This window comes from Pararge aegeria, chromosome 7 (assembly GCF_905163445.1).
Source record: "Pararge aegeria chromosome 7, ilParAegt1.1, whole genome shotgun sequence".
NCBI classification, from domain to species: Eukaryota; Metazoa; Arthropoda; class Insecta; order Lepidoptera; family Nymphalidae; genus Pararge; species Pararge aegeria.
Window position 1 is genome coordinate 8,532,581 of NC_053186.1, and position 16,542 is coordinate 8,549,122.

Below are 16,542 nucleotides of genomic sequence, written 5' to 3' on the forward strand. Positions count from 1 at the left end.
ACTTAATTAGGCATTGCCTAGTTAGTCGTTAGTGAAAGCGGGCATTAATCTGCTAAGCCGCTACTCGCAGTTACTAATCGATAGCGTCTCTCCCGCGATTAGCGATCTCCATAGAAGCGATAAGAACTTAGTCTTAAGTACAGCCTTTTGTGACCGAGCTCGTCCAGGGAAGTAGATACTACCGCCATGCTTATTTCTGTCGCCATGAAGTATCGCTGTGTTCAGGTCTGAAAGGCGCAGTTGCTGGTGTAATTACAGGATTAACACCACTTTATCGGACGTTTTCCTGGCATTCCCTGTAAAGTGTTGATCTTTGGTAGAGAGTTCCAAAATCCACGATCGTGGGACGCCTGTGTTCAGCGTCTCAAAGCGACCCGCCTGATTTCGTTCGTCAAACTCATTAGAGGCCGAGCAACGTTGTGGAGCAGGGTTGCCCCCTCAGTACCGTAGGTCCCAACGTGCATCGTACCTCGAGCTTTGTGCTCCTCTCATTGCCATTTTACCTTCCCGACTTGTTGAGCTATGTGGATATCGCTCTGTTTATATGGGATGGTTTTCCACTTGCCTTCACGAGGGCCGTCTGCTTGGTCAATTACTTCTGTTAAGTTATGCAATGTTAGCCGAGCAGAAGTACTAGGGTAGCAGAGGATTCACTAGATGTTATATAATCCTGTATGTGTGTCATGTTCCAGGCAGGGCGGATGTCGGGCGGAGGCGGCGGCGCGGGGCTGATGTCGTGCGTGCGCGAGGGCTCCCTCGAGCCGCCCTACCGACCGCCGCACGCCGAGACCAATACCCATGGTGAGTACCTCACTACCTTCGTCATTTATACCTCAAGGATGCTTCCTCGCTGTGGTGATGGAAGATAGCATTCAACAGAGTACGCGTCTATGCTACCTACTGACATCTAGTGCTATCACCAACCGGTCCAGCGTGGGCAAACCCTAATCCTAATCTCGTTGACAAAAGGCCTCTCCTTTTTTCCGGCAGTGGACTGTTATAAATCATCCCATCTAATCCCATCACTCCTAGAATATACTATCAATATGATAGTATATCCTAGGAGTGATGGGATTGAACTCTTCACTGATCAAGGTCTGTCATATAAGGGACCTCTCCTTTGCCAAACAGAAATGCTTTTAAATATTGCGGCGCCTAGCTTTCATCTAGATTAGATTGGAATTGGTATTTAGGTTGGAGCCCTCCACCAAAGGGGTTGAATAGAGGATGAAATTTCAACAGAATTCGCTAAAACCAGTAACAACCAGTCCATTTTTTAGAATTCTTTTTGCATAAGTTAACTCTACTCTTAAGAAGGTTTTAGGCTATTGCACATCAAGCTTTTCCCCTTAGACGCGATAGGTCGGGGAATTTTGTTAGCAGTTAGCAGTTGCAGGGTACCCGGCTCTAGTTGTTTCGGCAATCTATCATCATCCACCCATTATTTACCGGCTTCCGCTCACTTCGAGGCATGGGTATCCTATCAGAATGAGAAATGCGGCCGTAGTCCACCACGCGTGGATCGGTGGAATTCACATGCCTTTAATATTAAACTCTCAGGCATGCAGATTTACTCACGATATTTTCAGCAAAAGATATGCTTAGAAGTCACAGTGTTTCGATATCCAAAGGTTGGTGTTCCTCAATGTGGTGGTGTGGTTGCAGGCGAGGGCCGCACCGGTCGGTTCCTGCGCGGGCTACGGCGCATGTTCAAGCGACGCGCCCGCGCAGACAGCTCGCCCGACCCCAAGAGCAGCTCCACCAGCGAGTTGTTGGATGCTGAGCGGCACTGCAGGAGGAAGTAAGTCCACCATGCCTTTTTTTACTTTAAGGTTTTAGTGTTAGAGCTTTTCGTGACAGAGTTCAACCGGGGAAGTACCGCCCTGCCTATTTCTGTCTGCAGCATTCCGGTCTGAAGGACGTTGTTGCCGGAGTAATTATAGGCATAAGGGTTTCCACCTTCGCCTCAGGTTGGTCGACATAGTTGCAGTTGTTCCTTGCATGCCTTGCGACCGGCTTATTTCTGTCTTCAGCATTGCGTTTGTATTCCGGTCTGAAGGACGTGGTTGCCGGAGTAATTATAGGCATGAGGGTTACAGGGATTTGATTGAATTATTACTATGAAAAAAAGGCTTGAAATCGGGTGGGTTCTCAAGTTCTATCTTAAGCATTGATTAACCCCGATACTTGAAAACCTGTCGGGTCGATGTCGGTTTAATAATACGACTTCGTACTTGCCTTGTTCTGTGTGCTGACGGCAGATCAGAATGCAGTTATGGAAATATAACAGAGAACGGATAACAGCGTCTTTTATGCTACTACTACATCTACTGCGATCACCAACCCGTCTGCCCAGCGTGGTGATTATGGACAAAACCATCCGGTGGAAGAGGCCTTTAGTCTCTCCCACAGTTTTATTAACTCTCCGAGCATTGGCGCACGTGTGGAAATTAATATCTAAATAACATCATCATAATCATCATCATCATAATCATCATCATCATCATCATCATAATCATCATCATCATCATCATCATCATTATCATCATCATTATATCAGTGTAATTAAAAAGGGGGCTTCTAATAAAAGGCATCTCCTATTCCCAGTTGCCGTGCTTTCGCAGGTGAACACGTAAATTTTATCCCTTGTCAGGGGATATCATCGGGGATACAATTTTTATCTCCTGCCTATGCCATACACACTGTAGGCCATAGTCTACTGATAAAGTTGTATTTTCTTTAAAAACTGTCGTCAACACATGATACATGTGCAATTGCTCGCTGCGATTGTTCGGTATGACTCGGTCGAAACGAGTCGCAGCATCTCAAAAACTCGCGCAATTGCTCGGTTTCTCAAGGTACTTAATCAAACAGCATATTGTGCATATGACTATATATATACAAGATACAAAAGTATCTTGTGTCGGTAGTTTGGTAGAGTTTGCGCGACTAAACTAAGCAACTAATCAGGTTGAGAGTAACATAAAGCCTTTTATCCCAGAAAAGCAAACGCCCTCCACGGGATATGTATAAACTGTAATAAACGGTGACTTAGAACGCTGCTGGCTACAGCAGTAAAAAATAAAGAAATGGCTCGCACCTAGTAAATTTTGCTGCACTTTTGTGTTTTTTTTCCTGTCTAATGTGCCACTATACCTCGGTCGTTGTTTTAATCCTATTATGGTTTTGTTAAACAGAGAGGGCGCGTACGGCAGTGGGCTGTCGGTGTCACACGATTCGGTGTTCACTGGCGAGCGATCGGGCGATGAGTCGAGCGACGAGCGTCCCACACCTGCACACGGGCGAGCGCACGTCTCTACATCGCATCGGGTAAGTAAATAATAATATATAATACATTTGCACACTTATATTACATATACACACACGCACACACTTACGTACACTCACACTCATTCATGCTGTTGTGAATATCATAATTGATTGTTTTTTATATGTTGTACTTGCACCTATTGCTTAATTGTCACAGTTTAAATATGTAATCTAGATTCGGCCTTATTTTAGTAATGAGATAAACCCTTAAACAAAATAATTTGTAACGCTATTAGATTACTAATAAATAAATAAATAAAATCTCCCGACCTTCAATATACTTAGTGTTCATTTTTTGGTACCCATATTGGGGGAGCTGTGAAAAAATATGTTCACTCACACACATGTGACAAACACATGCGCCTACACACACGTGACAAACCTACACGCACACACACACACACACACGTGACAAACCTACACGCACACGCACACACACACACACATACACACACACACACACACACACGCACGCGCACACAGACACACACACGCACACACACCATTAGTGTATGCACGAACTCAGATGCACTCTCTATTTCCTCACTCACATAGTCCGATCACAGCTCCGACACGACCGAAAGACATCAGGCGCAAGATCGACGACTTACAGTGCTCTTATCAGTATCACCAATTTCCAAACTCTGGGACGCTATTAAGAATTAGTTGATAGAAAAACTCAATACCATGAATTGGTTCGGGTAAATAAACCTAGAAATGATATTTACATTGTACAGAAGTAGCACTCTTTGACGAATGCCACAGCCGCAATTGCAATAACGCAATTTAGAATACTTGTTTCTATCCATAAATCTTAAGATGCAGGTCAAACCGTTTAGGAGAAAAAGACTTACGAACAGTGCACATATGAACTCTGTGTATTAAAATTCATCCATCCCACTGATGAGTACAGGCCTCCTTTCTCATAAGAGAGGTTTCTGAGCATAGACCCACCATGCTGCGCCAATACAGATGCGTATCCTTTGACGTTTTAATTTTAATGTGAAAAATATTTATCAACGCCTCCTATGATCTACTCCCTGAGCATTTGAATGACGACGTTTGTATGAGGAGGACGTATGCGGATTTAAGCAAGCAACTCTAAATCGCCAATCCGCGGTATCGAATGTAGTTATGCTATGCTATCAAAACGTATAAAACTTCTTCTATAAGAAATTTCGCATTTCTTTTTACATTCATACTCATAACTCTATCCTTATAGAGATGCTTATTCTTATGTATTTTTGATACAATAAGTATAATTAATGGTACCTACTTACCCAGGCTAAAATAAAAATAAATAATTACCAATTACACTATTAATTTCTCTATCATTACAATCAATTATACTTATAAAAGTTCAATATAATAATCAGCTCATACATAGTGATTAATTGAGAGATCATTTTAATTTATCAATGATTAATAATAAGACCTCAAGTACACTAGCGCCATCTATGCCTACGCCATAACATCTTAGGTTAGCAAACGTTCACAGATGGCGCTGTATCAAATAATTGATCATTATGTTCTGATTTTCTCCCCTTTCTCATTATGGGAAGAGACCCGTGCCCGGTATGTATACTTTTCTTAGAATGATCATGTTAAAAAAACAGCAAAATCTATTAACATTTACAGTTAATACTATTAGAAGTTTATTGAAAACTTAGGCATGGTTGTCTCGACCTGTGCCTCTACATCAGATATTTAAAAAAATGTGTTTATATTCTCTTTGTACTAACTGTTATGTTTATGCAGCTTTTATTGTTAAATGAATTATGTTATATTTAAAAAGTTTCTTAACTTCGGTTTCCATAGATATTATCATCTTAGTTCATCTTCATATTCCTTATAAGTATTACGTCAAAGACTAGATCTAAACTTTGTGGAATCATAGAAAATGTAGATGATACCCACTTCTGACACATATATTTGTATTGAGGTGATGATGATAACTGCCCAAGTTTGTAAAAAAGTTTAAATTAAATGCACTAGGTGCCTACCTAATTATTTTTGAAGCTAAGTACAAACTACAGCTACAGCTTAATACTTTGCACACGTTTATTTTTTGATAAACATAGTCACATTTTCTCCTAAATTTAGATTTTTCTAGTTTACCTTCTTTCGAACAAATTTTGTTCGAATCAAAATTTGGAATTGGACAAAAAATAACCAAAAATGTCGAACTAGTTTCAATTAATATTGTAGTGTAGGTACCTACATATCAACACATGAGTAAACACAATACGGTGCATACTATATATCTATACAAATCATATAATACATGTAATATGTATGTACCGTACAGGCACTAGTTGACATATCGAAAGTTATAAAACAATGTCAAGTTTACATCCGCGATAGATTTGTGCGATGATCACAGTGACAAGGCGTTTTATCGACTTTCTATTTCGGTTTGTATCGTCATTTTAATCGCTAAGCAACTATTAGTTGGACCTGTTGAATACAAATAAAGCGTTGTACTCTTTGGCGTAGAAGTTAGTGAGTCAGTCATTCAGGCACGATACCATTTTGTAGGTATTTTGTATTTGCTTACGTTCAACATACATAACGTCGACTAAGAACATAGTAATATTTCAGAAAAAGATAACGTTGTGCTCATATAATAGATAATTAATAAAAATCTTGGACTTCCTTCCTACCTATTAGTGTCATGCTTCCTTTCCCTAGCCTATTAGTGTCCCACTGCTAGGCACGGGCATATCATTACTAATATTATAAAAACAAAAAAAAAATACCACTAAAAGTAAGCCCTTGTCTGCAATCTCACCTGGTGGTAAGTGATGATGCAGTCTAAGATGGTAGCGGGCTGTTAGGGAGTATGGTAGTCATACCCCTGATCGGTTTCTACGCGACATCGCACCGAAACACTTAATCGCTTAGCGGCCCGTTTTTGTCGGTAGGGTGGTAACTAGCCACAACCAAAGCCTCCCACCAGATAAATTATTATATAAGTGTATTTTTGTCCTTCCTTCACGCCCTAAAATAAGCTAACCAATCGACTTTTTTTTTTTTTTTTTTATTATTTATGTACCATAAATTGTGATTGTGAACATACGATACATGAAGTGTACAAAGGAAAGCTTATCTCTATAAGAGATAATTGTGGTATAGGTCAAATAAAGGTACAATATACTTCATAATGACTTTATGTTTGGCATAGGGTAATAAATCGAGGACTTTATTTTAGCGGCGTTATAATATATATATATATATATATAATATATATATTATAACGCCGCTAAAATAAATGTTACCGTATAATATGAGCTTTAAGATCGTAAAATGACTGGATTCAATTTCCAATGAATGGTTTACAATTCAGTAACTTTGACAAAAATGTCTTGTAACAACTATTTAATCGGAAATATGTTTAAGAATGATCATTGATTTAATATGTTACGTGAGAATAACGTCCCCTTTTTTTTTGGAAATATAATTAATTGATTAACCTTCATTTAGCAGCACTCAGCAGTTTAGCACCTTGGGTTGAGTTCTAATTTACTAATAGTGATTCGATACTCGAAAACATCCTTAGGTACGATTGAGAGCTGTTACTGGCACTTGGTTGAGTTAAAAAAAGCACACAACACAATCACTAGAAATAGTTTATTTATTTTTCTCCAATCACTGACTTTTACTTTACTTAAACCAACATATTGTACGAAGAGCGTACGCAACGGTCGAAAGACAATTCGTGCCCCGGAGCTTATTGTCGAGCCAGGCCAGCAGGCAAAAACCCGTGTCAGTAGCTGGGCAGGAATTCGGCTAATACCAGAACTACTGACTTGTTATCGAAATTAGACTGCCTCGTAAAGAGATATACCAGATTTAATGATTGTGCAAATTAATAATCGTAATTCGTATGTAAGCAACAAGGCTTGTATTCTAGGGATAACAGAGCGTAAATATCGAATACATAAATGTACCCTCTACAAGATATGAATTTATCGTACCTACCTGTGCAAGCAATGCGATTTCAATTGACATAAATATCAATATTAGCGCAGTCTGTTTCCCATCACGCATATTTACGATCGAGATAAGTCCGGTGCGATTGATATCGGTTTGTTGATGCTGTCCAGCTTTCAGGCAAAAGCAGAAAGCATTCAGACAAATTACACACCTACCACATGATATGTACCTACCACATGTTCGAGGGTACCTACTGATGACAGACTCATATAGATTCGCATATCAATCGACTTCAAAAAAAGTGTGTTTACAACCACACGCATCCTATAATATTATCGGAATTAAAACATCTTGGCATTTGTTCCTGGACCGTGGATCCTTAGCATATATTCAAAATTTATAGGTGTATATACGTTTGTTTGTATTTCGGTGCGTTTGTTCACGTATTTCTACAAAGCTATGTATCGGAATTCGGAATGTTTGTAACTGATAACCACTTTATGGGTTCCTTGAAAAGGGGGCGAAAAGCCAGGATTTAAGGGCCTCAAAATTGAGGATTTCATACCTCGATTGCGAAGTATTATATCTTGGATGTATATTATATCTTGATCCATAGTTTTATTCTCGATCTGTATTTTTTAGCATATTTAATTCAGCTTCAAACGATATTATCTAATAACTTATTTAAATTTCGCTTTCCAAAAAGCCTGTCTAACCTCGTGACTATTGAGACAGTATTAAAGATTTCGTTATTCTAAATATTACGACGTAGTTGATGTCCTGCACAGTACTTCTGATTTAACGTGAAACTACGATATTTTATCTGCGATAGAGCGAGTACAACACAGCCGCGTATAAGCCTGCGTCCTCAGCGGCGTGCGAGTTTACGTCCTGCGTACGCCCAGTAAAAAGATTCTTGCTCGAACGGCTGTTGTGATTGGACGCAAGTAGGATCCAGCGTTTTGACCATGCTATAAAAGTAGCACCCCGAATTGGTCTATTATGTATTTCACTCTCTCGTGTGAGAGAGTCCTGTGCCTATAATGATGGGTAGTAAGGAAGTTTATAATCTGATGGAGATGGAAAGTAGGCCAGGCCAGTATGTTCCCATTACCCAGCCATAGAAGAGTAATTTTTAAATTTTTTAATCTTATTCAATCATTTAACCTATATCACGTAGTGGTTATATTCTCTTTAGCTATTTCAGTAATTTGACATTCGCAAGAAGAAGACAAAACATTGAGAGACTGTGCAACCGCTTTACATAGTTTATTAGTAAGGTAAGGTTTTTTCTAACAAGAAATTTAAAAAAAAAGAAAATCAGTCAATTTCAGTATTGACAATATAACAGATTTTGCGTACAATAAAGCAAAACTTTTCAATGGATTGCTGAAAGAAGCAAACATGTAGGTATGTTTATATCTTGAAATTACTGATCAGATTCGGATCGTATTTTCTGAGTTGAAATAAATGTGAGTCAAATAAATAGCAATAATATAAATAAGATAAATAGTTTCAGAGAAATACGTGAACAAACATGTATGTATATGTATGTATGTTTGTATATTTTTTTTTTTTTTTAATCTTTATTTAAAGAGCTTCAGTTTGTATATATTTATAGTTTTATATTTTTATAAAAGAGAGTTATTATAAATAATTCAATTATATTGCTTGGAAGTGCTAATCCCGGTTTTAGGTTTAAAAAGCTGAAAATGTCTTAATTCATAATTTTATGTACCGAATAGTAATAATACAATTCTTTCCTAAAAGGCTTCGCAACACCCGTACACCTTAACAGGCTTCTTCATTACTAAATGTCCTATTTTAGCGTAGTGGTGTAGTGGTACAGCCTTTCGTGCTGTAGGTACTGAATTCGGCCTTCCTGAAAGCATCTGTAATAGGGGAACCTGTAAGTGACTTGACCTGGTCAGACCAACGACCAGAGATAAGTCACGAATTTTTTTACTCTCCACCTGGTACTCCTACTACTCCACTTTTCATTTATCCAGTTTCTTTAAAGAATACGTTGTCGACACTTTTTCGCCTTACTAGGTATTGTTAGTCAATCACCCAGTACTGTAATTTTTAATATGTATACAAGAAGATAGGCACTCGAAAACTAACGATTGTATTTAGACAATTTACTAAAATTATTTAATTAAATAAATCATCCCATACAGTTGCGCTAAATTATATCCTGCGTAATATTATACATGCTATTCACTTCTCTAAATTCTTTGCTATAGGCGACGTTATTGCTTGGCGACTGCCGTATTTCCCGCAGTTGATATGACTATATGGACCAATACTTTTTGTTTTCCTTCTATGCAGCGAGATGGGATGAATCACCAGTCGCCATCGCGCGCCGCGGACGGCGATTGTGTTCTAATAGGAACTCGTTTAGTTTTTAGTTTTCAAATGTTATCTGCAATGTTCTTTTTTTAAATCTAAGCTTGTGAGTGTCTTGAAGAGTTTGTGATAAACAGGTTACAGTTGAGGTTTCTTATTTTAAAATTTCTTTGTGTTTAATTATAGTTCCGAACTTTAAAGCAATAAAAATACATAACTCTACATAAGCTCTACAAAAAATAAATGTTTTTAGTGTTACGTAAAGCTTAGAGTATAATTTTTTATTAGTGCAAGTGCCTAATTTTGCAGTGTCTTAGGTTACATCGACGTTTGATGATGAAAAAGACCCGTGAAAGTAAAGAAAAAAATTAGATCGTGTTCATTAAGTAATTAGTGTTCGTTATAAAAATAATCTGTCTTGCAATACCGAGAATTTTGTAGCTATACCGTAAAAAAAACTTAAATTTTTCTGATTGAACTTTTTGGTGTCATTGTTAGTAAAAAATCAGTAATATAAAAAACAAATTCGTGGTTTCGTTAAAAACTTGATACAGTTTTTGTCCTATTTATTCGTAAAGATTCGAGGTTTTCTCAAGGATTTATTTAACATACAAAGTAGGTAATGAGAAGGTTGTCTAGACGTCTTTTAGATAAAATCACAATAAAATCTACCTACTTCTGAATTGTATGGAGTTTAATGCCGTTTGGCAGGAAATAGAAGCCTTATAAAGTGATGACAATATAATTGAACTAGTGATTCGGAACAAACTACGACCTCGCTAATCGCGAGTAAAAATATTAGTAACTTTTTAATAATTCTCTGATATTATTGTATGCTTTTTAAGTATTGATTATACAAAAGCTTTGAGATCAAGCCATTTTTGAGACTACCCAAATACAAAATACCTACTTCTTTTTCCTATTAGATTATGAAAGTCCGCAATACGTCAATTTTAAAAGTAAATTTTGTGCTCCGTTTAAATAGTTCTTTTCAACTTTATGGAACGAACCGTTGTAAGTTTAAAAAAATAAACTATTTTTGGCTCCTACAGTCACCAATCTGCATTGGGCCAGCGTGGTGGACTATGTCCTTAACCCCTTCTCATTGTGGTAGGAGACCCGTGCCCTGTAGTGGGTTGAATGATGATGATGATGATGAATGATCCTAAAATACAGCTTAGAACTTTTGTGCTATATTTGGCTTTGAATTGATTTAGATAAAACCTGTGACTAGACTGCGTATGATGCTACTTGTGACTAGCGGTTCCCGGCTTATTACTCTTGTTAATCCTAGCCTCATTTTTAATAGCCTCTTACTATTGCAAAAAAAAATTATCAAAACCGATTTTTTAATGCGCTACTCTCTGGCAGTACCAGAGAATAGCGCATAAAAAAATACGCTCATAAGTTTTATTACTGGTATCGATTTTAATAAAATCTCTATTTGTGTATTTAAATTCCAAAATGTCTACACGCTTCGAGTTTTTGAGTAAATTGCAACCGTAATAAGTATTGGTCTATAGTAAGATTGAATTATTAGATTATTAATTTTATAAGGTTTGGATGGGATAGTGAGATGGTATTCTAAACTCCACTTGGCTGTTAAAGGGATTAATTAGTAAAATGTGGGTTTTAAGATTGTTTGAAACGCTAAACTAAAACTTAACAGGAAGTAAAGTTTATGTAGGTTTTTTTTAGTGCAGGTTAATATTAATTAATAAATACTAAATACGTAATAAACACAATAAGGTGCTAATAACGCTAACACCGTTGTTTTTATTTATTTGTCGGACAAACATAGCATGTGTGCCTGTAAAGGCAATGTAGGTGATTTGGCTCGAAGCTTATTGCTTGTGAGTCATGGTACGCCGGCGAATCAATAATGGTGGGAGCTACAACTCTTCGACATTGACTTTTGTTATAAAAGTTAGCATTGAAAACACCTTTTAAAAAAAATAGATAAATAAAACCACTCATTATTGACACACGTAAGTTTTTATTAAAAGGTAAACAAGTTAGCATTGAGTTGACACTTATTTTTTACTAGCTCGTAGTAAGGAGTTCGGCGTTAAACATTCCAGTGTTTTAGCTGGCACGTAGTGATAATAATCGTGAAAGCCCATCGACCCGAATTACAGAGCCGCACCGTGTTGAGTCTCATCATCATGATCATATCAACCCATTGCCGGCCAAAAATACTCTAAATATTTACATTAAGACTCTTTAACTAACTTAGTGCATCTAAATGTAGATAAAATTAAATAATAACCTTTTCACATATACATATATTGACGACTGAAAGAGGATGTCTCACGGCATTTAAAAAGGTCTTCGATACCTTGGTGTATCTGTCTGTTTAACTGCACCGTTCTTGGTAAAATTAGGCACATATAGCTTGCATCTTGAACTTAGAGATAGGGTTTTTATCTCAGAAAAGCAATCTATTCCCGCATAATTTAAAAACAGCATTTCCTCGATATTGAAACAAAAAATTATTTCTTTCATTTTTCAACTAAGCCAATCTTAGCGAAATTTGTATAGAGATAAGTAGCTCGCATCCCGGAGCTGTCTGCATAAAATAGTATACTTATATTACGGGGAAAACAATCGCTTCCGGGAGATTTAAAAACAAAGTAACATCTGCAATATCAAAAAAAAAACCTAACCAAATGCGGACGAAGTCATGGCTAATAGCTAGTTTGCTATATTTCATACAATTCAATAACGTATTTAATAGCTGTTAGTGCTAAAAGCATCAACTTTTTAATTAATACCTTTTTGTTTGAAAGTGTTTAGAGTAGCCGAGTTATGGGTATAAATCACAACAAAACGGTGCGAAACTGGTTTCAAGTTTCCGAACCGGTATTCTCGTTTTTATGACTAGCGATTTTCGATTTTATTGAAATGTGCAGAATTTATTTAGATATCGATATTCCTACTTAAGGTGCACACCGAATTCGAAAACTTTGTAACTGAGATCTCACTTAAGTAAAATATATGTATTACTAGCTGTCCCGGCGAACTTTGTACCGCAGATTTTTTTTTTTGATGAATGTTATATTTTAATACTTATTATCCTATATCGAAAAAACCCAACACGCAACAAGTTGACTATGCTAACCGATATCAACAAGGCTGTTTATAAACGTCTGCAATTAACTTAAATTGTATAATGAATGTATTATAAATTTATACTAGTGTATATAATAAAAAGTAGGATTCCCAAATCGGACCAAAAATTCTTAGTTATTTGGTATTTCTGTTACCAGCCTGTGAAGTGTGAAAATTGGCGTCATCCACCCTCGTGTCTCGGAGAGCACGTTACGCCCTCAGTCCCGGTTACCATCATTAATACAAGATAATAATCGTTAGAAACCCACCAAACGCCATTGGAGCTTTGAGTGTGGTGTAATAAAGTTTATAACCTTCACTCTTATGAGAGATGAGGCCTGTTTCCAGCAAATACATTAATAATAGGCTTAGCCTATCTATCTAGAATCTTTAGATTATAATGCTTTGTTTATTAAACTGTACATCTCTATTTAGTATTAACATTATTCAATCCATTACCGGCCCATAACAGGGCACGGGTGAGAAGAGTTTAGGCCGTACTTTACCAAACTGGCCCAATGCCTGGACTCAACATGCCTTTGAGAACATTATGCAAGTGATATTTTAATTGCTTAAAACGCACGTTACTTAGAAAAGTTAGAAGTGCGTGCTGGGATTCGAACTCGGCCCCAAGAACGTGAAGTCGAAGTCCTGCCCACAATAAAGCGATGCGCGCCAGCGGGAGCGTATTTTACATCGGTGAGATGAAATTGTTTAAAACCGAAGGATTTCAGATTCGTTTAAAAACAAACCAAAATAAAGCATACAACATCCAGCCTGTTATGAGGCCTGAATTTTTTTCCATTTGCCCGTCAAAGGCTAAGGCACCGTGGCAGACAGGATCTTGTCGTGTTTTCCCTCTTTAGTTTAACCCCTTAAACGCATGTTCTATTGACTATTATTTGATGTTGTTAGCGATTCCGTACGTGTCAATTACCATTGTATAAAGAACTTAGAACTTGAGTTTTTACTAGGGTTCAAAGTGGTGCGACACAATACAACCTATTTGCTAATTTTGAGGGTTTATTATAATGGATATTAATGGGTTTATTAAACTACAGCTCCATAGGATAACTCGCGTGTCTCTCTGGTAAAGTTACAATTTACCCTTTATCCTAACTAATGTTGTAAATTCGAAGGAAAAAAATATAAAATTAGACGTTGCGGTGTTATGTTTATAGGATCATGCTATTAAAAATATATAAATAAATAAATATACTACGACATTACACACATCGCCATCTAACCCCAAAATAAGCGTAGCTTGTGTTATGGGAACTAAGATGACTGATGAATATTTTTATGAATAAATAAATACTTATAATATAAAACAAAAATATAAAAAAAAAAAAAACAAATAATAAACACCCAGACACTGGAAAACACTTATGTTCATTACACAAACATTTTCCATTTGTGGGAATCGAACCCACTAATCGCCTTGGACTCAAAAAGCAGGGTCGCTGCCCACTGCGCCAGTCGGCCGTCGACTAGTTGCTATAGATAGGGTATGTTTAACATTAGATCTACTTCATTTATTGCCTTTTAACTATATGGGGGCCTTTGAGAATGGACATCTACCTATATGGTGGGATGATAAACAGTACGCAGGGATTCGTTTCAAAAAAGCGTACGGAGCGATTCGGAGATCACCATTAAACCTATGTCAGCAGTGACCGTACATCGATTGATATGATGATGATGATACGGCAATAAAACATTCAAATTGCCTTTCTTTATAAACTATTATTAACTCCACAATAATAGACATTTAATGACCACATTATATAAAGCGATACCAATAACAACGTATCATTATGATAATAAAAACAAATTTAATTAAAAAGAAGCGTACCAAAGAATAATATCGTGCTTAGAAAGTAAAACCATGATTCTCGTTTGAATTTCAATGCTCAGTACCGTTTTGACTGACTTTCCAAAAACCTGCGCGCGCAGTTTATTCATTTTTTTAAATATATTATTCTTTTTAGTTTTATTTTATTTGTTCGAAATACGAAATTGTCATTTATAATTTAAGTTAAAAAAATCGTTGAAATCGCGAGTGTTATCAAAAAAATATTTTAAGAAATTTCGGAAGAGTTGACTAGATTCCAAATATTTTGGCTAAATAAAAAATAATAATATTGATATAGTAAAAACCTGATTAAAAAAAATACGAATAACAAACCTAATGCTGTGAATTATTAGAACCAGAGAGTATAAACTATTCAATTAATTTATTTTTATCATAAAGAAACATTAATTTTTACAAAGATGCCTTTTAACTTGTATGAAAGCTGACAGTAAAGGTCAATTAATATGATAAACAGATTCGTGTTGCATTTATTTGAAATAATTATTTTAAACTTAAAAATTAAGATTGATTGAACAATTAAAAATTACACGTTTTCTAAAAGGTCGTTTTCGCTAAATCACCTTCGAAAACTTTAAAACTATTAGATTATTAAAAGGAAGAGGTGATTTTATTAACTATTTTAAAATGTAAGTTGCGACAATAAGCTTTAAATTAACTTAAAATTTACAATTCACAGTTAAAAAAAATATACGCGCGTGATTTAAGAACTTTTAAGAATATTTTAAGTTCATTCTAATTTCTAATTAGAATTGACATTAAAATACTTTTTGGTGGAAAAGGTCAGTGATATAAAAGAAAACAAAATGGCACGTTCCTTCAAAGACACTATACGGAAGTTCTGGAATATAGCGTGGTTGTTCACCACTAAAGTGTTTCTGGTAAATATTTAATTTATGAATTGTTATCTAAAGCACTGTATATAGCTTATGCCTGTCATTTTCACAATAAAAGTACTGTTATATAATTACTTAATTGATGTAATAAGTGAACATATTACTGAAACTCTACACCGAAACTTTTACTGAAAACAACAATATCGTATATTACAATGCACTAGACACAATATATGTGGTTATAGCCGAGCTGGGAATACTTCGGCTTCCTATTACTTTACGGAGTTATGTGCTTTCTTGATTTGAGCAATAAAATAACATAATATATAATAAAATAAACGCACAGGCCTCCTCTTTCAAAGAATATACGGTTTTAGAGCATAGCTGCTAAATTGCGGGATGGGCTATAACGACTATCGTCATAATTAAGTAATAGTAACCGGGACTGACGGCTAGACGTGCTTTTCATGCACCAAACAAGCATTCATTTTACAGAATTATACAAATAAACTTCATTATTTTTTTCTGGGGGAAGGCTACGACCGCTAGCTACCTTCCCGACAAAGTCATGTCCGGCAAGATGCTGCGTAGAAACCGATTGGTGGTATAAATATAATATAACTTGAGATTGCAGTTAAGGGCTAACTAAGTATAAATAAAATTTAGCTTAAAATTGAGTGCCTTCCTTTTGAGATATTTGGAAACTGTAACAGTTTATCAACTAGAAAGTCGTATTGCAAGCTGAATAGGCATTTAAAATGTGTTTAAAACTCATTATTCACTGTATACTCACATACATACGTCTGCCGTCACGGTCCGTCTGTCAGTAGGCAGTCGGAGAGAACATCTTCCTGGCGTCACTTTCGTTTTAATTGGCACGTAATTGAAAATGTGCATTTAATGATATGATATAAGAATCAATGAGTTGAGAAGCTCAAATGAGAATGGTTAGTAGATAGATGGATGGTGGGAATATAGGTAGGTACGTTCTGCTATAGTGACTCATCATCACCATCACCATTAGCGTCCCACAGCCGGACACAGGGCTCTAGTAGGTTTTAGTGCAAATACCCACCACAGATCCAATATGGGTTGTTGGGCTTTAAC

At 36.4% G+C, this 16,542-nt stretch overlaps 1 protein-coding gene across 3 annotated transcripts in view; it reads left to right on the forward strand.

Annotated features, from left to right (window-relative positions):
• LOC120624894 overlaps positions 1–16,542 on the forward strand; it is a 146,916-nt gene that overhangs the window by 89,006 nt on the left and 41,368 nt on the right. The window contains exons 3-5 of one of the 3 annotated variants that reach the window (XM_039891661.1): positions 693–801; positions 1,666–1,801; positions 3,198–3,330. In XM_039891661.1, coding sequence (XP_039747595.1) covers positions 702–801; positions 1,666–1,801; positions 3,198–3,330 — 369 coding nt within the window. In that variant the 5' untranslated portion in view covers positions 693–701. Of the gene's footprint in view, positions 1–692; positions 802–1,631; positions 1,802–3,197; positions 3,331–9,630; positions 9,753–16,542 lie in introns of those variants that run through there. The other 2 variants (XM_039891662.1, XM_039891663.1) reach the window with 2 other exon arrangements.